The sequence below is a fragment of the Myodes glareolus genome, chromosome 15 (genome assembly GCF_982192425.1).
Source record: "Myodes glareolus chromosome 15, mMyoGla1.1, whole genome shotgun sequence".
NCBI classification, from domain to species: Eukaryota; Metazoa; Chordata; class Mammalia; order Rodentia; family Cricetidae; genus Myodes; species Myodes glareolus.
In genome coordinates, this window is record NC_142040.1 from 47,607,059 (window position 1) to 47,627,992 (window position 20,934).

The window sequence follows — 20,934 nt, forward strand, 5'->3', positions numbered from 1 at the left end:
GCTACCAAGAAGCTATGCTTGATCCCATTTTTGTGGGTCTAGAACACCATTTTTTAAGGTTTCTTAGTTCTTATGTGGATTCATGCTCCACACAGTGGGCTCCATTTTGTAAACAATAGCTGTTGTATGGCATAGGGGAAAGATATGTTTATTGCAAATAGCTTTACTCTGTGCAACAGCATAATGGCCCTCATCAGGAATTCGGTCTTGGGAAACCTCAAATCTTTTGATTCTACCTTGCTGTTCTAGGGATTTATCCTCCTCTCTCCACTGTAACTGCAGCCCATCATCTAGCACTGCTGAAACTAAATGAAATCAATCACGTGGAATAACCCTATTGCTTGAAGCCTATGTCTCAGCTGACATGCCTTGAACCCAGCGCACCTGTTCACCCCTTCCAACATGCACCAATGCTAGGTGCATGTTTTCTGCAGGAATGATGCATGATCTTAAGTAATGTGGCTTTCTAGCTGCTGGCAGTTCTTACATAGAATTCCAGCTTAGAGTTGATAGCCAGCAATCCTCCTAGAAGTGGGGACAAAACCACCTGATGTAGGAGTGTCTTCTGTCCATTTGTTACTTTCATTGGTTAATAAAGAAACTGCCTTGACTTTTTGGTAGGGCAGAATTTAGATAGGTGGAGTAGATCAAACAGAATTCTTGAAGAAAGAAAGCAGAGTCAGGCACGATTCTCCTGCCGGAGACAGACAGATGTTCATTAGACTCATCCCAGTAAGCCACAGTCAAGTTGCAATACAGATTATTAGAAATGGGTTAGATCAATATGTAAGAGTTAGCCAATAATAGGCTATAAATAATAGGCCAGGCAGTGTTTAAATGAATACAGTTTCCGAGTAATTATTTCGGGTAAAGCTAGCCGGGAGCCAGGCGGGAACGCAGTCCACTGCTCCTATTTGCAACAACCACCCACCATCTAGCAGGTAGAATCCAAGCTGCTGACCCAACTGACCCAACACGCTATCCACTTGATGGAGCAACTGTCCTCAGTCACCTGCTTGAAAGTTACCTCAGTAGAAAAATGGAGCTAACTACATATACACACCATGTAGGCACTAACACTGATGATGGAACACCATTGCCTTCTGGTTCCATTTGCATGTTATTGCATTTAATCTTCACATGTCTTTCTTCACTTGAGATGTTAGCATGCTTGAGTTCATTGTAACACTACTCACTACCTCAAAGTTGCAGAAAAAGCAAGTTGTCTGTTGAAATGTAACTAGATAAAGAAAAGGCATATGTATACACAACAGTATGTTATTTGGCTATAAAAAGAATATGCCCTGTCATTTTTGACAAAATAGAAAGAAACATAGGACATTGTGCTGAATGAAAAATAACTCATGCACAGAAAGATAATACTGCAGACTTTCCATATCTGAAACAAAAAAGTTAATCTCAAAACAAAGACATGGCAGCAAAGTCAAAGGAAACAGAATGAGGTTAGATAATGTTTATCATCTATGGCTGGAGGTATAGTTTATAACTTTCTATTCTCTATTTAAGAACAAGAAAAGAAAGTCTAGGGATAGTGAGACAGCTCAGCAGTTAAATGTGCTTGCCTTCTTTCTGTTGACTTGTCTATCCCTAGAAGCCATATCATAGAACCAGAGAATTGACTCATTCAGATTGTCATCTGGCGTCCACATATGTGCCATGACATGCATCCACAGGCTCCCTCTTCCTCCTCCCCTGATAAATAAATAAATGTAATTTTTTAAAGAAAAAAAAAGAGCTAAAAGACTCCAAAAATAAGAAATGATAAAGGGCATGGTGGTGGTACATGTTTTAAATACAATTCTGTGTTCTACAAATATGTGTGATTGTTACATATTAATTCAAAAGAAAAATTAAACATTGAATTTCTGTATTAAATATAATTCTGTATTCCATAAATGTGTGTGATTATTGCATCTTAATTCAAGAGAAAAATTAAACACTGAATTTATTTTTTTAAAAAATCTGGCTAACAGTAAATATTTGTAGCAGTTTAGTGGAGTCACAAGCTGCAGATAGAAGGCAGTAATGCCCTTTAACATTGTTACCTCTGCTATGCCTGGGTCTGACTATAAAAACACTGAGCCCTAAGGAACAAACCCGAAGAGACTTGGAGAGTTTTTTTTTCCCCTAGCAAAACCAGAAACACTTAAGACTCTTCATCACAAGGTCAGCAGCAGCTATTAGCAAATGGGAATCTTTCCAAAGAGGAGGAGAGTTGCCAATAGATAGATGTGGTTCTATGCACAGAAGTGAATCTCTCCTGTGCTTTCGAAACTCAAATTCCTGGTGCAGTGCAGTGGCATTGTAGTTGGGGGCTGTCGGTATTGAAGAAGCAGAGTGTGTGAAGTGGGAACTCTTGATCCCACACAGAACTTGAGATTCTACAAATAAAAGAAAAACTATTATGTCTTCTGGCAACCTAATCTTATTAATAGATTGAACGGGCTCTTTGTTTAGAATTGGTAAAGCTTCCTTATGCTTCATTCGCTTGAAAAAATTAACAGACAGAATAGTTCTTGCACACCAGGAGGCCCCATCCGAGGGCTGGCTGTGCTCACATTCTGTCTCCTAGCAGGGCTGTGACTCATTCCGAAACACTGCCTGGGAGCAAGCGATGATTCTGAGGACACAGCCCATTTTCTGAACTCTCATTTTTCTTGTACTTCGTATGATCTTATTTTAATTGAAAATGGATTTTTAACAGTCTTTCTAGCTATAACAAAATGCGATGCTGTTGCCATCATCAAGGGAAATGGATGGCATATCTTGCTGTGCTTTGATTTCATTGCTTTCTGTTAAACAACACAAAAACAAAACTTTCCAAGCATGGGAATGAGTTTAGAAATAGCTCACAAACTTCCTATGACTTGGAAACTTCCCTTGAAAATCTTAAACTGCTGATACCTTTTGGAGAAGGGTGACACTTGTCAGTTCTTGTGCTCCCATCTCTCTATTGTGGCTGCAGCTTTTGTGCTTGTATCTGCACTGCTCAGAACACATCTGTTGTGGCTAAGCAGTGTTAACAACCCTGAACGGCAGCTAAGAAGAACTATCAAGGACCTGAGGGTATGAGTGTGTTCAAAACTGTGGATACTATCATTTCTATTTTACAACTCAGGTTAATTGGGACCAGAAATATAAATGTAATATTACCTCTCCCTCCTCTATCTATCTTTCCAGTTGATATGATAGTCTTTAACAGGACAAACATCAAATTTGGGTCAGCAGACTTGGCAACAAGCACTCATAACTGTTGAGCCAACTAGCTGACACTATAAGCTAATATATTTTCTCCTTTGTTCTTGTGAATAATTCATGCACTTACAATGGGAACTTACAAGTACTCGGTGCTCAGTGAATGGGTTGAAAGGTTTGAAGAGCCATGCTTATACTATGGAATTTTTTTTTCAGAGTGCAATTTTAGGGAAATAATTTAAATCAGTTATTTTAGCAAGCTTTAACCAGATATGCTGTTTCCAGTCATGGGTTCTCTCTCTTTCTCTCTCTCTCTCTCTCTCTCTCTCTGTCTCTCTGTCTCTCTGTCTCTCTCTGTCTGTCTCTCTCTCTCTCTCTCTCTGTGTGTGTGTGTGTGTGTGTGTGTGTACATGTGTGTGTATGTATCTGTTTGTGGATTTTATGACTTATACTCCTGTTGACCTGAGGTTATTTTCCAACCATTGTTTAACCTGAGGACATAAAGTCTCTCTCTGAACCACCGTGTGTTTCCATGACAAAATGTTGCTTGATTTTAGTATTTCTGGACCCCAGTCTATGAGAAACAAATTTCAATTGTTTGTGAGCTTGGCCTGGATTCTCACGATATCCCTTAACTGACAAACCCAAGACTATTCCACCATTGGTATTTTATTTCTGCCAGAAGAGACTTGTCAGTTCTTTCTAATTATCTGCTTGATGCTAAGTAAAATTGACTACTTATCATTTAGCTGTGCCTTACACATTCTCTGTGACAATGTTACCCCTAAGGGGAAAAAACTGATTCCTGATGAAGCAAATTAAAACTTTTTTAACTTTTATATACTTATAAAACATAAATATATAAAAAGTATGATCACAGACCTATAAATAAATAGGCATTCTTTCTGTGGTATTAAAATGTCCCCAAGGAGGAAGGAAAACAAGATGAGTTAATCAAAGGATCCAGAAGAGCAATCATAAAAGAAACACTACCCCACATAAATGTGCAGTGGTGTTTGCTAGTGTAATCATGCATAGTGAATCTTCTTGTTCAACATAACTCTACTTACAACTGTCTAAGTATTTGAGAGTCAGCTTGGCATAATTGCTTGTTTTGGCATTGGTACCATAGCGACTGTTAGAAAGTGTGCATGTATGCATAGAAAATAGAAATATGCTCATAACTCGGTGAAATAATATTTCCAATTTAATACTTGTGCCTTGTTGGAGGACTACAAGCTATTCTGAGAATATATCACCAGTCCTCAAAGTGGACTGAGTTATAGGAGGACTGAGTTATAGTCCTCTGTGGGTGAGTTATAGGAGGGAGAGAGAGAGAGAGAGAGAGAGAGAGAGAGAGAGAGAGAGAGAGAGAGAGGAAAGTGCTGTCTTGTGTTCTCCTGACCTCTCTCAAAAGAGATCACAAATAGAGAATTCAAGGACCAGGAAATTAATATCAGTGTAGTGAAGGCATCTGAGGCTGTCTGGAATGGTCATGAATCCAGGATGGAGATTTGAGTGCTGACTAGCCTCTGGTGACCTGGTACCAAAGAGCTCTGGGAAACAGTCTCCTCAATCAAGGTAATACAGTCAACACTGGCCTTCCTCTTACCTCTGTGGGTGAGTTAGCTGTTAAAAAACATTCTTTCTGAGAAATTGACTCTGCTCATGACATTCTTCCACAGATACATATATATGCTTTTGTAAAATGCAAGGGTGATGCTGTATTCATAGCAGGGACGCCTCATCCTCTTCAGCAAATCCAAAAGAGACTGATAGGGTCCAAACCTGAGAGGCTGCACACGCATTAGCACTGTGCTTTTCTAATGAGTACATTTGGTCCAGAGATTCAGCATTAAGATGAGAATCTTCTGTAACTGTTGCTGTGAGGATCAAATTCCCCTACCTACCAGACTGGTTTTGGAAGCAGTGAACCTTTGAGAACCTTTGAGAGGCAGCTGTATCCATCTCAGTGTGTTTTGAATGTGATAATGCAGAGATTTAGGAATATGGATCAGGATTTTAAAGGCATGATTGAAAGTTTTAGTGCAGCCAAAGGATGTTCACCTAACTTTGCCTCCAATGGGTTCAGTTGCATGGATACGTTTTCCAGTACCTGGAGAAACATCCACATACAGCATCCTCACCAAATGATGCTCTATCTGGTGTCTGTGCTTTTGTTAATGGCCACTTAAGCTCTCAATGCATGCATTCTGCAGTCACCTTGATGTCTGACTCTGAACTTATCTCTTGTGACAGAAAGATAGCATCCTGATCTTTCCAAGATAGTAAATGCCTGAATTTTATTAAAAATCTAGTATAGTCCTTGACCTCTTTTTTCTGTCTGCATCCAATCCCACACAAATTGTCTTTTGTCACTATTTCAAAGACATGTTGTTGCTATTCCAAAGCAGGATACATTGTTTCGGTCTTGATTAACCTCAGAATCCACCATCTTTAACTTAACTGGTACATGCTAATACACAATTATGGACCACCAGCTGATACTTCATTAAAGGCATGGTATGCAATGTTCAAACCATGGTAAATACATTGATCTCCACAAACACTCATCCTTTTCTTGTAGGAAAAACATTCAACATCATTTATTCCAGATTATTCTACTAATATATAGTATATTATCATTTTTTTGAAAATGAGTTTTTGTTTTACTTTTCTCTGTGTGTAGGAACAAAGGACTTCTTCTATCTCACTACCAACCTGTTTACTAACCCTTCTTCATAAGCTCAACTTTGAATTTTTTGTAGGCATTGTATCCACCAGTCTACTCCCAACTTCTACGAGACAAACTTTTTTAGATCCCACATGTAAGTGAGCTCACATGATATTTGTCCTTTTTTGTTTCCGGTTTGCTTAATGTAGTGACCTCCAGTTCCATCAATGTTGTTGAAAATAGCAGCACTTTATTCTTCATATGAATGAATAGCATTCCTTTAAGTCCATCTATTCATCTGTGCATGGCCATTTAAGTTGTTACCATTTGTTGACTTTTCTTAATAGTGGAGTATTAATATGTAAGTACAGACATTATTTCAACACATTTATTCTATTGCTTTGGCTATACATCCAATATAATGTTGTTCTGTTTCTAAATATTTGAGGAAAATCTCCATTGTTTTCTATAATGTCTTTTTAAATATATGCTCTAAAGTGTGCAAGGGTTTCCTCAGAGTCATTTGTTATCTTTGTGTGGGGTGTGTGTGTGTGTGTGTGTGTGTACTGATCCCAGGATTTTGCATAGTGTAAACATACTACCCCAGAGATCATGCCTAAACTCACATCTTTTTTGATAACAGTTATCTAACTAAAGTGATTTAATTTTGCTATTATCTGTATCTTCTTAGCAGCAGATGATACTCAAAACTTCATATACAAGCTAGTTATTTACATTTTGTTCTGAAAAATGTATATTTAGTTTACGGTGCGATTTAGTTTAGATCAGATTATTTGTTGGACAATACTTTTTTTTATTTATTAATTAAAAATTTCTGCCTCCTCCCATCCTCCCATTTCCTTCCTACTCCCTCCTCACTCCCCCTCCCCCTCGCTCTCCAGTCCTAAGAGAAGTCAGGGTGCCTTGCCCTGTGGGAAGTCCAAGGGCCTCCCCTCTCCTTCCAGGTCTAGGAAGGTGTGCATCCAAACAGATTAGGCTCCCAAAAAGCCAGTACATGCAGTAGAATCCAAATCCGGTGTCATTATCATTGGCTTCTCAGTTCGCCCTCATTGTCAGCCACAATCAGAGAGTCTGATTTGATCACATGCTCGTTCAGTCCCATTCCAGCTGGCCTTGGTGAGCTCCCATTAGATCAGTGCCACTGTCTCTATGAGTGGACGCACCCCTCGCAGTCCTGACTTCCTTGCTCATGTTCTCCCTCCTTCTGCTCTTCTTCTGGGCCTTGGGAGCTCAATCCAGTGCTCCAATGTCAGTCTCTATTTCTGTGTTGAACAATATTTGATTTGCTTTTTCTACTGAGTACTCTGGGTTATTTATGTAATTTGGATAATAACTATTAATTATATACTGCACAAGTTTATTCTCCTGTTCAGGAGGTAGGCTCTGCTCTGTTGATTGTTTTCTTAGCTGTGAGGAACTGTAAGTTTTATTTAGTCCTATTTTTTCTATTTTTACTTGTGGAAAGGAAAGATATGATCTTGTTTCTGAAAGCTCTGTGTTCTAAAGTCTTGAAGTGTTCCAACTATGTTTTATTCTAATAGTATCTTAGTTACAAGTTGTATTTGCATTTTCAATGCAGCTCATCCTAATTTTTATGTAACTGTGGAGAGATCTCTATCTCTGCTTACAAAGACCCAGCTTCTAGAACCACTTATTGAAAAGTCCGTCTTTTCTCCTACTCATGTTCTTAACACCATTTTTGAAGGTCAGTTACTGCAGATGCACACATTGACTTCTGATATTCTCATTCTGCTCCACCAACTATGTGCTGTTCATTTTGCTGACACCGTGGGAGATGTTTCCAAACAACACAGCTTTTCAGGCTGAGGTATGGCTACTGCTCTCTGAGTTTACCTAGTTTTACAGTAAGAAGGGAGGCAATTAAAGAGAAAACTTGCATTTCAAATAGGGAAATAGAAAGTTACCTTGAAGACAAGATACCAACAAAGAATCCAGACGTTAAACAAACAAACATCAAACAAAACAAAAGAAATTTCATTTGAAAGGAGAGAGACTGCCTTATTTATACCACCAAAGGGATTCTCAGCTCTGAAACAACCATTTAGGATTTGTTTACCCCAAAGTTCAGTCACTAATGTGTGCAGAGGCCATTACAGCTATGGTAAAAGGACCAGACTACATCTTAACCTAGCAGTAGAGTGTGCAGCATCATTCATAGAGTTCTGATTTTATAAGGATTCAAAATGTAAAATGAATGGGTGATGAAAGCTTGAAATGAGGCTCCAAAAAGCTGTGAAGGCTACAAAAATTTGTGACAAATTTTGATTCTCTACAAGGATGTCTTGAGAGGGTGTTGGAGGAAACTGTTTTGAAGTTTAAGTCACAATGGATAACTCAGGATGTTGGAGGTGCCATGACTGTTAGATATTTGCAAAGAAAATCATGGAGTGGAACAGGGTCCAAGGAAGGCTACATGTATTCCAGGTACCAGGGGGCTTGGTCTGCAAGAACCTTGGTGACACCACACACTTCAGGTATTTGACAGAGTGACTAGGCTTGGTGTTTTTCCTGTTGGGTTTTTGGTTTGCTTTGGTCAGGTATTTCTTTGTTATCCTCCTATCCATCCATTTTTAATAAGAATGCTTACTTTGTGACATTGAATATTGGAAAAATATAACTTACTTGTTTACATTTTTCCAGAGTGCTCAATTATGAAATGGTTTTGAATCCCAGAAGAGACTTTTGTCTCTGAGTGGTATTGATCCTGCCTGTTAAGACTATGAGAATTTTGAAGTTAGATTGAAATGTTTAAAATTATGAAATGTCCATGAGCCCATAGAGACAAGGGGTGGATTGCAGTGATTTTAAAATGATGTAGTTCTCAGCGTAGTTTTGTGGCCTTGTAGGCTTTCTCCCATCTACTTTACCATGCCTATTGTTGATGTCCTTGTTCAGTTCATGTCTAGGCAGCCTTGTTGATGAAATTTTTACAGGTGTAGCTTCTGACATTTCTAGTATGAGCAATCTTACAGCAAACTCCCTGAAAATCAGGCTTTTACAATCTTTCTGTCACCGCTTACACCAAGATCCCTGAGCCTTAGGTACCAGAGTGATTTTATAGATACAGCCATTGGGATTGGGAGCCATAGCTTTATATTTTGATACATTGTAGGTATTGCAATTACATTATAATCTCAAAAAAATAACAATTTTTAAAAAGCTGCTGTATTTAGGTATCATGTTGACAATGCGTGGGTTCTTGATAGTTGTTCCTCATTGTCAACTTGACTGGTTTTTAGGATAACCTAGGAGTCAAGCCTTTGTGTGTATGTGTGTGTGACTTTTTCTGGAGAAGTTTAACTGAGGAAGAAAGACTCACTTTGAATATGTTCCTGGTGTCTAGCTGGGATAAAAAGGGAGAAATGAGCAGGAGGTCTTGATGAGCATCAGCATTTCTCTGTCTCCGCTCCCTGACTGCAGACCCCACGTGACCAGCCTTCCACTCTCCCACTGACATGCCTTCTCCACTATGAAATAAAACCTCGAATTGCTTTTGCCATTATTTTGTCACAGCGTTAGGCAAAGTATCTAATACACATTCCTGACAGGAAGCAACAGTCTTCTCTCATAGTCCTCCCTATCTTTCACTATTCTCTATTCCTTTTCCTAAGTTTAGTTATTCTACATTTTGGGGGCCCTGTCAGTAGTTAGAATGCCCTTTCTGGACAGCCATGTGACTAACCCCTTGTTTAAAGAGAAAAAAAACTTTGTACAAATATCCCCTTATCAGTGAGGTCTAATAAATTGACAGTTCAAAGTTGTAATATAATATACACTGCTCTTTCTCAGCTTTACATTGCAGTCTTTATTTCTTTATTTTATAGCATCTGTTTTCTCTTGCCAAACTGTGATAACTTACTTAATTTTATCATTTATTCTATGTCTTTATTTATTAAAACATATTAGAATATAAACTTACATTTTTACATTAATTTGTTTACTTATTATATACATGTATTACGCCATAGTGCACATGACAGAGAACACTATTCAGATGTCAGTTTTTGCCTTCACCAAGGCTCAAACTTAACTCAAAAGACATGACTACAAGCACTCTTAACTACTGAGTCAACTAGTTGACCCTATATGCTAATATTTTTCATTCTCTTGAATGTTTCAAGTGATTAAAATGGGAACTCCTAAGTACTAGGAACTCAGTGAACAGGTTGAAAGGAAAGAACAATAATTATACAATATATTGAAACTTTTTTCTTTGCTCACCTACTTATCACCAAACCATAAATATTTTAAAGACAGAAACATTTTGCTTTGTGGATATTTACACCTTAATACATTTCTTCAAAACAATGGCTATGTAATAAATATTTGCTAAGTATAAGGATTCATTTCTCACCTCGTCATCCCACAGGGTATGAATTATAGCGTGTAAAACCGGAGGAGACATTCAAGATTCATTGTAAAGTATAACAGTATCTTAGAGCTTCAAACTTGAAGAGTTCAATGTAAACCAGTATGGTAAGATCTCTTATTCAGGTTTTATTTACAAGAATTCAGGGTCAGAAAAATGTCACAACAGCATTTGTAAAGGCATTTGCTATCAAGCACGACAGCCTGAGCCTAATCCTTGAAACTCGCAGTGCGCAAGGAGGAAACTAATTCCTACAAGCTCTCCTCTGACCTCCACATGTACACTGTGATTTATGCATATGCATATATACATGAATAAATTTTAAAAGACTCAAGAATTCACTGTAGTTTATTTTATCATTTTCACCTGTGCTTATATCTGAGCTATTTAATTTAGTAAGTTGGAGAGCCATGATGCACCATGCCTTATTTAACTTCTCTTTTTGTTTCCTTTCTCAGAGCTCTTCCTGCCATGATGCAGTGGGTCCGCACCCAGAAGCCAGGAGAGAGTGGCATCAATATTGTCACTGCTGATTTTGTAGAACTTGGTGATTTTATCAGCACTGTCATAAAACTCAACTATGTCTTTGATGAAGGAGAAGCCAACACTTGATATTACTCTTTGGAGTGTCCATGAGTAAGATAGAGAAGCCTCATTGTATTAGACATATTATCAATACACCCTCTGAATTTCCTATTCCGCCTAGTCTCTGAAGGAATTAAAGATGGTAGTGAGTGGGAAAGAGGGTATACCGTGTCTTCAGTGATTGTAACTACATTCTGCATTACTATAAATATGTCATTTCCCATTTGGTGAGCAAAATCTACTACTAGTGTTAGGAATAGAAAAGACCAGCGAATTTTGTTTTTGAGAATTAATGTTTGTGATATGTAACTCATGAGTGTTTACTTGACTGCATTTTCTAATTTCAACCTTGGGCTCCTTTACTATTCACACCCTTTACCCTTTCCAGTCCCTCTCTCTTGCTCGCTCTTTCTAATTAGATGCTATATGGGTCTCAAAACAATTGAATACCCAACATAATGTGTATTACATTGTTGTACTGAAATGTGTTTGTTTTGTGAGACTTGATAAACTATTCCATAGTCATCTGCAATTGGGCAATTGTAGCTAATTCTTGATTGTAGAATATATGCATCAAATCTGTTTCCCTGCATCAGTAATATTGGCAGTCATTAGTAATTTTTGTGTTCTATGAAAACAATGGTGTTGCAGAGTATTTCTGTGTGAGGCAGCTATGACTACTGTGCAAAAAGATTGTTTGGAAAGACTGTGAGCATCAACTTTATATTTTAAAAAGAATAAAAGGAGAAGACTGTATTCAGAGATAGTTATAATTTTAATTCAGCAGTCTTAAATAATAGTGCCCTGCAAATGTCAAGCTACAATTGTGTGGCAATCAGAAAAAAAGTTAAATCCATAAACACTTCTCTTAATAATTTTAATTTTTCTTGAAAATTAAAAAGAAAGACTGTAAGGCTCTCCTGTAAATTTGGGATTCCAAATGCATAATTCTAAAACCCAGATTATGAAAAACAGTTTTAAAGAAACGTCATTTATGGGTATAACTTAAAAAGAAGAAGGTGAAGAAATGCAGAGGGAATTCCAATAATGTTTTTGAGACTTGATCCATAGTCTCTAAAGTTCCTTCACAAATTCTTTCAGTAGGTGTGATTTCTCCAGACTGACCTTCAGTAAGTAGTCTCGGTTCCATGCTGCTTGCGGTGAGAAAAAGGCCAAGGAGCTGAGGTCTCACAAAGCTTCAGTGGCAACCCTTTTGGTAACACAAGAAACACAATGTTAACACACTTTTGAGTGCTGTATTCTACTTGTGTCTTTGTAGTATTTGGCAACTCCGAAAACAACCTTCAAAGGGCACAATCCCCCTCTCTATATGTTTCGCATGAAGAACGTGAGGGATTTATTAAAAACTATACAATTGCTAACGTTCCTAAAATTATGGATTATTTTTATCTTCACACATAGAAATAATCAACCTTCAGTAGTCTCCTGGGATAATGGATTTCCATGCATATCATACTCCTGGAGAAATCAAAGCATGCCCTTGGCTTTTAATTAATTTAAATGGAGGACATATGAGTTAATCCCTTTGACCTAGATAAGGAGTTTATTTAAAGTTTACATCTCAATATTATAAATAACCAAAAGCTGACTTAAATTATAGATACTTTTCATTAGAAAACTGCACTTTCTAACAACTACAGAAAGTGAAAAAAGATTGATATACCAAATAGAATGTTTGTGGGAAATGTGGTTTCTTCTTAGAATAAGTAATGTGACTATGCATGTAGCAGACAAGTTTATAATTTAAGTTGTGTGTATGTCTTTTGTCACACATACTCTGGTGCAAGCAAGCTGACACCAGGATACACAAACATACACAGATTATATGAAAACATAGGATAACTGTCTTTAAATAAAAACACTGATTATTAATAAGTAGTATAACTTAAAGATGAATCCCAGAGCCAGGCATGGTAGTACATGCCTATAGTCCCAGAATATGAGAGGCAGGAGAATTAGTGTTTCTTTGAGGGTAGCCTGGGTTATGCTTTGAGCTCAAGGTTATCCTGGGCTACACAGCGAGATCCAATCTCAAAAATCCAAACAATAAAATAAAAATATCCTCCTTTAGCAATGTATGGAAAATGTTACAAAACGTTTGAAAATGCAGTAGTTTATCATATAAAATACTTTTTATAAAACCATCACAGCTTGGGACTTAATATTCACTAAGCATATTTTTCTTCTTTGTTTATCTATCCTCTGCAAGTCTTTTATCTGTCTGTTTCACTTGATCTTTTGTGCAGATGAACAGGAACTCTGTTTAACCAATTGTTGACATTAGTCTCTATAAATTTGCTTTTGGAATCAATCTGCTCTGTGATTACTCAATTTTGATGCCCCATGAGCATCTATAGCCAAGTACAGTTGCAATGACACAATTATTTAACTTTACAATATGACAAAAAGAGATTCTTAATCTGTTAGCCAAAAATGAATGCAATGTAAAAGTAACTTTATTGTATTTTCTTGACTTTGGATGTTTTCCTACAGTGTTAGCACAGAGTCAACTTTGTGATATTGTTTGTGTGTACTAGGAAGAATAAAAATAATGAAGCATTAGACTAAAATTACTTAACTAGGAAAGAGGGTTTGTTTGTTTGTTTGTATTGTAGATTTTGCCATTAGAGATGCTTACACAGAACTTTGTTAGCAAGAAATTACTTTCAGTCTGAACTTATGATTTCCATATAGATATACAGTTAGTTTCTAGATAATAAGCACTGAGATAAATGGACTTGCCTTAACTTCTAAATAAGGACTAAGATTAGAAATAAACCCTGAGAGAGTTCACTACACGACATTTCTGGGAAAGAGAATGGAGATAAGATTCCTTTGGGTGTCTTCTGGTCATTGGCCCTGCTGTGGAGCACATTCATAGAGCAGACTCATTTCGTAGAGAAATGATGGTATGTAATTCAATCAGACCCTTAACTCTGCTTTGTCTTTCCAGAGACCAGGGAGCATGAGAGCTACACATAGGCTTCAAGTGTAGTTATGTCTTGATGTACTTTTTGTTTTGTTGACACTTTATGTTATAAATCCTACAAAGCAAAAAATAAAATAAATAAATAGCTAAAATCCAAGTTTTACTCAACATATGGCAATGAATCCAAGGAGTGAGTGAAATGGGGGAAAATACTCAATAAAATCATTTTTACATTTGCTTTCCTGTCGATTGCTCTGAAGGACCAATATAGCAAATATTTCTGCTATTACCATTTATGTCTCCTTCTTACTACACAGAGAACACGAAGAACGAGGAGGCATCCTTTAAAAGCCTTTAGGGAATTCTATATGGTAAGCTCAATGTTCACTTGCAGCCATATTGGGGAAACTCAAACAGAGAATGTATCAGAGCATAAAATATTTGACGACAACACACACACACACACACACACACACACACACACACACATTGTTGAAGTTGCACTCAGTCAAATTGGTTTTATTAAAGTTTTAACTCTTGAAATCAATATATTCTTTGTTATCAGGCTTGACTATAGATCCAGTTTTTCAAGGCTTATGGGGAAAATAATTATAAAACCAATAAAAAGTGAGACCACCAGAAAATAGAACCATCTGGCAGTAGTGCTCTATACTGTCAATTAACCTCAAGATACAAGATCTAATGCGAACTTGAATATAAATGTTTGAACGAGTACACATCTTCACTCAAAGGTGTTTGAATCCTCTAATGTTCTGAGGTGTTTGTGGCAGTGCCACCCGTCCGGTTCCTATCTGTTAGAATTACTGACTGGAGAGTTGGAAGTCTCAGGAAATGCATGTATCTGTTAGTTTTTAGTTCTACCATTTTACAAATGTCTAATCACACAATATTCTAACTTTTCTTTGGTTGACGAACCAAAGAAGAGATGAATAGGTCAAGTGCTTGCATCCTGAACAGCTAAGAGAAAATAACACACAGTGTCTGTCCCTCAGGAGATGCTAAATAAGATGTCTAAAGAATTTTCTTTTGCTGTATTTTAGTCTTTTTCACTAGTTTTCAGTGACAACATGGTGTGAATGCTCTATTTGCTATAACTTATTGGTGACCCTGTGAAATGTACAGTTTAAAATAATGTCCTATTTGTTTGTTTTCCCAATGATAATAATAAAATATTCTATAGAATTTGTAAAAGGTGTTAATAGAAAATTGTGTAATTTTTATTTTACTTGTGATACAATTTTGTAGTTCTTAGTTCTGAGCATACATTTGTATGAGTCAAAATTGTCAGTGGTAAGTGTAATTATATTGTATCTTCTTAATTATATTGTATCTTCTTAACAATCAAACTTATCCTAAAGAAAAAGGGCACATCATGACTAGCCTTAACTCATTGTCATTTTTGCTTTGTTTTGTTTGGGCTTGGCAGAATTGCTGCAATTTGAATTTTTTTTTGCAAAAATCATATTTTTTCTAAAGATGTCACTTAAGCAATCTTACGAAGTATATGCTTTAGAAAGAAGCTGAATTATCACAACTCCACTGTCCAGCTTGCTCATGAATTATGTTTTTTGAAAGTACCAAATATCACTTAGTTCACCAACTTCATTATATACCAGAAGACTAAATTCACTTTATTTCCATGAGCTTCAGAATCAGCACCAAAATTCCAACACAGTATTTTGAAATGGTAGATCATTTCTACTTTAATGATAAGGTTTTCATAGAAAGTCATTTCTCTAACCCACTGTTTTTGAAGTTTGGATCATATGAAATCAGATGGACTGCCTTGGACCTATGAGAATCACAGTTACATTGACATGAGATGATTCCAATCTGATTTGCTTCTCAACAAAATCGATAACAACGCTCATCTTTTTCTCTTTCTGTGTGCAACAGGAAACTCCCAACCAGTCTACAAAGGGGGTCATATTGAAAGCAAAACTTTAATCTATTTTAGGCTTAGACTTTTGAACACTGCTTCCTAATTTTTTCCATTCTTGGTTATTTATTTTTAATGGTTACAGTTGCCACATGAAATAAAGAACAGCAGTGAAATTAAGATCTCAGACAAATAATATGTTATTGAGTTTCCTATATAGTTCATTAGAAAAGCTTACACTAAAATTCTCATTTACATAAGGTTCAATTTTAAATGAATGAGTTCTTCATTGCTTGCTTTAATCTGGTAACACTATACATAATTCCTCCCAGTCTTTTTCAGCTGGGTGGCTGTGAGCTCTGAGATCAATCTCCTATATTAACACAACTCATAAAATCTGTTGTTTTGGTTCCTTTGTGAAAAAAAATATTGTTTTACATGAAGCATATGAATGCTTTTCAAGAATCATCCCAAAAATCATTTGAAAAATCAAACAAGTGTCTTCATTAGATGAATGCTACCAAATTCAATTTTTCCCTATAATGGCTTACTGGAGGACTAGACTCTACCTAACATTTCTGAAAATAGAATCCCCCAGTTATCGAGACAACCAAACACATGGCACACGTTGAAAACTTTCCTTGGAAAGGGGAGTGGCATCTAACTCAAGACCGAAGCTTGTTCTAAAATTCCGTGTGTTTTTCTTTGAGAGAGGAATCAAATTAATCCATCAGCCCACTCCATCTCATTAACACCTTAAAATTATTTTGTGAATTACAACTAGTCATCTATGTGACTGTAGAATATTTGATGAAAGGAACTCTTTAGTGAGTGAGAAAAGAATCCAAGATAAATACGGTCTACGCCTGAGGGTTTGTTCCCACGTTGGAGGATGATTCTAGGCAGTCAATGGGGACAGAAAGTGATCCCTGTGGTAAAGCCCAGACCACAGAGAGCTGATGAAACAGACTGTATTGTGCAGTTAGTTTTCAGGAACTGAAACCGAAATACCCTGAATATGAGCTATGAGATCTAAGTCTGGTTCCGATATCAGCTTTCGAACACTAGGACCATGCCCAAATTCCGAAATAAATGCCCAGTGTTTCCAACACAGAGTCCTTCATAATCTGGAGATGAATGGAGTTTTGGAAACTTCCTGATAGCTACCTCCTCTCTTGAAATTCCTATGATAAACATAGGAAAACTAAATCCCATCATCGGTTTCCATCTCGTGATTGCTGCCTGTACATATTTGTGTTGATTTGCTTCATTGCTGGAGAACAAGACTGTGCAGAGCTACTGATGCTTCCTTCATGAACCCCAGGAAGTCACCACAGCAAGTCATTTCTGTGCCTTCTCTTTTTAGGATCTGTTCATTGATACTTCAGTACATGAGCTGTTATGAAAATCCATGCCTATAGTCTATATAGAAGATGTGATTTTTTATACATGAAATTGTGTTCTTAATGTTAAAAAGAGTTTATTTGTAGCTAGTGAAATTGCTTAATAAAGTCCTGGTACCAGTTTTTGCTTATTTTTCCCAATTTATATTCAGTCATGCTTCATTATCAACAACAAAATGGATCTCTCAAGTTGAATATGATTAAGAACATCTTCAAAAACAAAAAACAAAACCCAGGCATCGTCACATCAGGATTTTCTTGACACAAAAATGTTTCTGTGACAGTAACAGAAAACATTGCATGCTTTGGTTAAGCTAAAGTGTGTCTTAATGTTGAATGTAATTATCTTCTGATACCATCCCTTGGATGGTAAATATCAACACATAATATATAAATATAACTTATTGCTATTACAGAGCCTCTCAAGCTAGAAGCTTAAGGTGAGGGAAATCCCCTGATGAGCTCCCACTCTGTACAACACAGGAGACATCTGTTTCAGAAATAGAAATAGAGCTGCCTTTGTGCAGCACCAAATAGTCCTAATCATTGGAAGGTGCAAATCATGCTTTGCTAAAAAAAAATTCTAAATGCTATAATAGTACTATAAAGGCATCTGACAAAGAAATATAGTTAAAAATTCACTTTATAAATCCACTAGTTTTAGCTTGATTTCTATTGCTGTAAAAAGCAGCACCATGACCAAAAGCAACTTGGAGAAGAAAACATTTACCTCAACTTATAACTCCCAGGTCTATCACTGAATAGAGTCCGGGCAGGAACTCAGGATAGGAACCTGGAGGCAGAAATTGAAGTCAAGGCTGAAACCATAGAGAAAGGATACTTACCAGCTGTCCCTCCGGGGCTTGCTCAGCTTCCGTTTTTTCTACCGCCTAGAAACCTGACCAAAGGTCACCAAAAGTCATATAGCGAGATGGGCTTTCCTATGTCAATCATTAATCAAGGAAATGCCTCACAGATATGACTACCACTCAATCGGACAGAGGCATTTGTGTGTGTGTGTGTGTGTGTGTGTGTGTGTGTGTGTGTGTGTGTGTGTTTGTCTTTCTGTTGTTGTTATCTTTGAAACAAGGTCTCACTATGTAGGTTTGACTGCCCTGGAACTATGAAGACCATGTCAGCTTCAAACTCATACAGATCAGCCTGTTTCTGCCTCCCAGAGGGCTGGGATTAAAGGTTTACCCCCACAATACCTAGCCCTTGAGAAAGGTTCTTAATTAATGTTTCTCTTCTCAGATAACTCCAGTTTGTGTCAAAGTAACAAAACCCATCCAAAACTATCTGTTACATATGTTGTAGGTTTATGACATTGGAAGATCTCTACATATAAAGCTATAATGATTTCTGAATTTAGGAAGTATCAATGTTCTACAAACACTCTTTGACACGATCACAGCTTTGCTTTCTTGGCAGACATTTCAATAGCCTTGTTCAGCAAATATTTATCCTACTACGTGACAGGCTCCCATTAAGCAAAGCAAGACATTTCTAAAATGTTCTTTAGAAAACTTGATAAAGTGCATATTTGATAGATTCTGACAAGATCTAACAAGTGACATGATTTTGCTCCCTGAAGAATCAAATAAACATGATCAATGACCTTTTCTATGTGTTATTTCTAAAGAGTAAAATGTTTAAATATAGGTTTATATTCCTGAGAACTAAAAAAGAAGCTCTCTTTCTTAATTCTTAATTCTAATTATTCATTACCAAAATAATTATGGTAGAAATGAGTTAGTATACCAACAGTAAATAAGATTAGCTCCTGATCACAATGGTACAATCTCAGCCACGATGACAGCCAGGGATTGAGAACTCTGAAAAAGGAGCAAATTTTCTCCACCCCTTGCCCTCAACTACCTTTTGTCCTCACTCCTTGCCCTCCTTTACCTTTTGTCTTCCCCTATCCATCATCCTTCCTCTACTCCTTTTCTGTCCTCTAAGCATTCTATTCCCCTATCCCTTCTTCTTCTAGTTCTATTGCTTCCTGTTGTCCTCCCTCTACCCCTTGTCCTCCCTCTACCCCTTGTCCTCTCTCTATTCCTTATCCTCTCTCTACACTTTGCCCTTTCTTCCTTTACTTTTAAGCTTCAAATGAAACTGTTTTAAATGTATAGATCCTGATCCATCACCAGTAAGATACCAATTGGACTTCTATACTTCTGTAAATAGACCCAGCAAATTAAAAGTATATCTACCTCATCTCCAGGGTCAAAATGAGGTGTTGGCTGGGGTCAAAGCAATACAAAAAACATCTGGAGTCAGGGTAGCATTTTTTTAAGAGGAAAAATGTGTGTCATAGAGTGGTAGAAGATTTTAACACTGACTTTGAACTTGAAGTTCGAATATGCCCTTTAAAAGGATCCCTAATAATGGCCACAGGAGAATTAGGTAATAAGAAATATTTAGTGTGATGGGATATCTACTATCACATCTGCCCATGGTTAAAAGTTTTTCTGGAAATATATGGGTTTATTAGGCAAATGTGAATCACAGTAAAATGACATTGAATTCCAGAAAGTGTGACTTACTGTTATAAGTAACAGGCAGAGGGGGGTGGTTTTTATGAACCCCTGTAGAATTCTGGGACTCTACAAAAGAAACAATTTTTCCTCATTGGAACGTGGAGCCCAACCACCTGGGGTTTTCACTAAGAAACAACTTAGAAAACCTTTGCTTCAACATAACAGTTTAAATATTATTAAATAATGACCTTTCATGTTAAGCAACAGCAACAATAACAAAAAAATCTTTGATGTAAGTATTGCAAATTAAAATCACAACTTCACTATGTTTATATTCCCAGGTGACACTAGGCATTGAAAGACCTTTGAAAACACTTAAATTGTTCAGTTGTGCCTTAATCAAACCCAGACAAGAACCATATAAAGCCCACACATGTGCTAAGAGCTCTTAGGTGGCAGTGAGAGTTGAAACAGAGGAAGGCAGTAGCACCCCTGTCTTGTTCCCTTTGAGGAGCATTGAGAATCGAGGGGTAATTTCAGAGGAAATGTTTCAGATGGTACTGTCGGAAGTGTACAAAAAGCCTGTTTCTTAACTGTGGCATTCATTATAAACCTTTGTGGAGATTATCCTCCAATACTTGATTTATAATGCATATGTATTGGAAGCACTAAGAAAGAATGACGAAGAGATCATAATTTTGAATTACAAGAAAATTTCTTGTTAAAATTCTCCATCCCTCACTTTTCTGTGCATACAAATGAGACTGCATTAATATGTTAACTCCAATCATACCTGCTTCCTGCTTTCACACAATACTCCTGCTGTTGCTATAGGAATTCATGGTGTTTCCTCTCTGTTTAATAGACACCTCCATGGCCACAGTAGGCTATGGGCTGCTAGCGACTTTTAGGCAATGATGACCTTTGAAGTCTCCTGTCTCTAATCCTTCTCACCAAGACCAAAAACTTGTTAGTGGACATTATTGATACCCAGTTAGGCATCAATAGGAAAGTACAGGAGTACATTTGTCATAGGGGTGGGTAGTCTGTGGTCACATCGGACTCTTCCCCATTTATTTGACACCATAATGAAGGGGCTTCAGGGATATAGCGAATCCATGAGAGCCTGTTTGAAGGGGTAATATGGATTCATTAGCATACACAACAAGATAAATGGCCAATGTGGTCCTCCGTTTTGCCCAGGGGTGAATGGAAACAACAGTCCCATCTCAGACCTCTGCATGAGAGGGAGAGAGCATGCAAACAACTACCCCCCTCTTTGCTTTTAAGAGGTCAGGTTCGCACACAAGAA

General features: G+C 37.2%; 1 protein-coding gene and 1 long non-coding RNA gene across 3 annotated transcripts in view; one reads left to right on the forward strand and one right to left on the reverse strand.

The window, feature by feature from the left end:
• The window catches only part of Plcxd3 (phosphatidylinositol specific phospholipase C X domain containing 3), a 145,794-nt gene extending 130,746 nt beyond the window's left edge, over nt 1-15,048 (forward strand). The window contains exon 3 of the mRNA XM_048428513.3: nt 10,760-15,048. Coding sequence (XP_048284470.1) covers nt 10,760-10,913 — 154 coding nt within the window. The 3' untranslated portion in view covers nt 10,914-15,048. The remainder of the gene's footprint in view (nt 1-10,759) is intronic.
• LOC125396559 (uncharacterized) overlaps nt 1-18,030 on the reverse strand; it is a 78,048-nt gene extending 60,018 nt beyond the window's left edge. For both annotated transcript variants that reach the window (XR_014997032.2, XR_014997033.2), the window contains exons 1-2: nt 17,985-18,030; nt 12,012-12,096 (exon numbers count right to left, since the gene is read on the reverse strand). This is a non-coding gene — a long non-coding RNA (uncharacterized LOC125396559). The remainder of the gene's footprint in view (nt 1-12,011; nt 12,097-17,984) is intronic.
• Between the last annotated feature and the right edge of the window lie 2,904 nt (nt 18,031-20,934).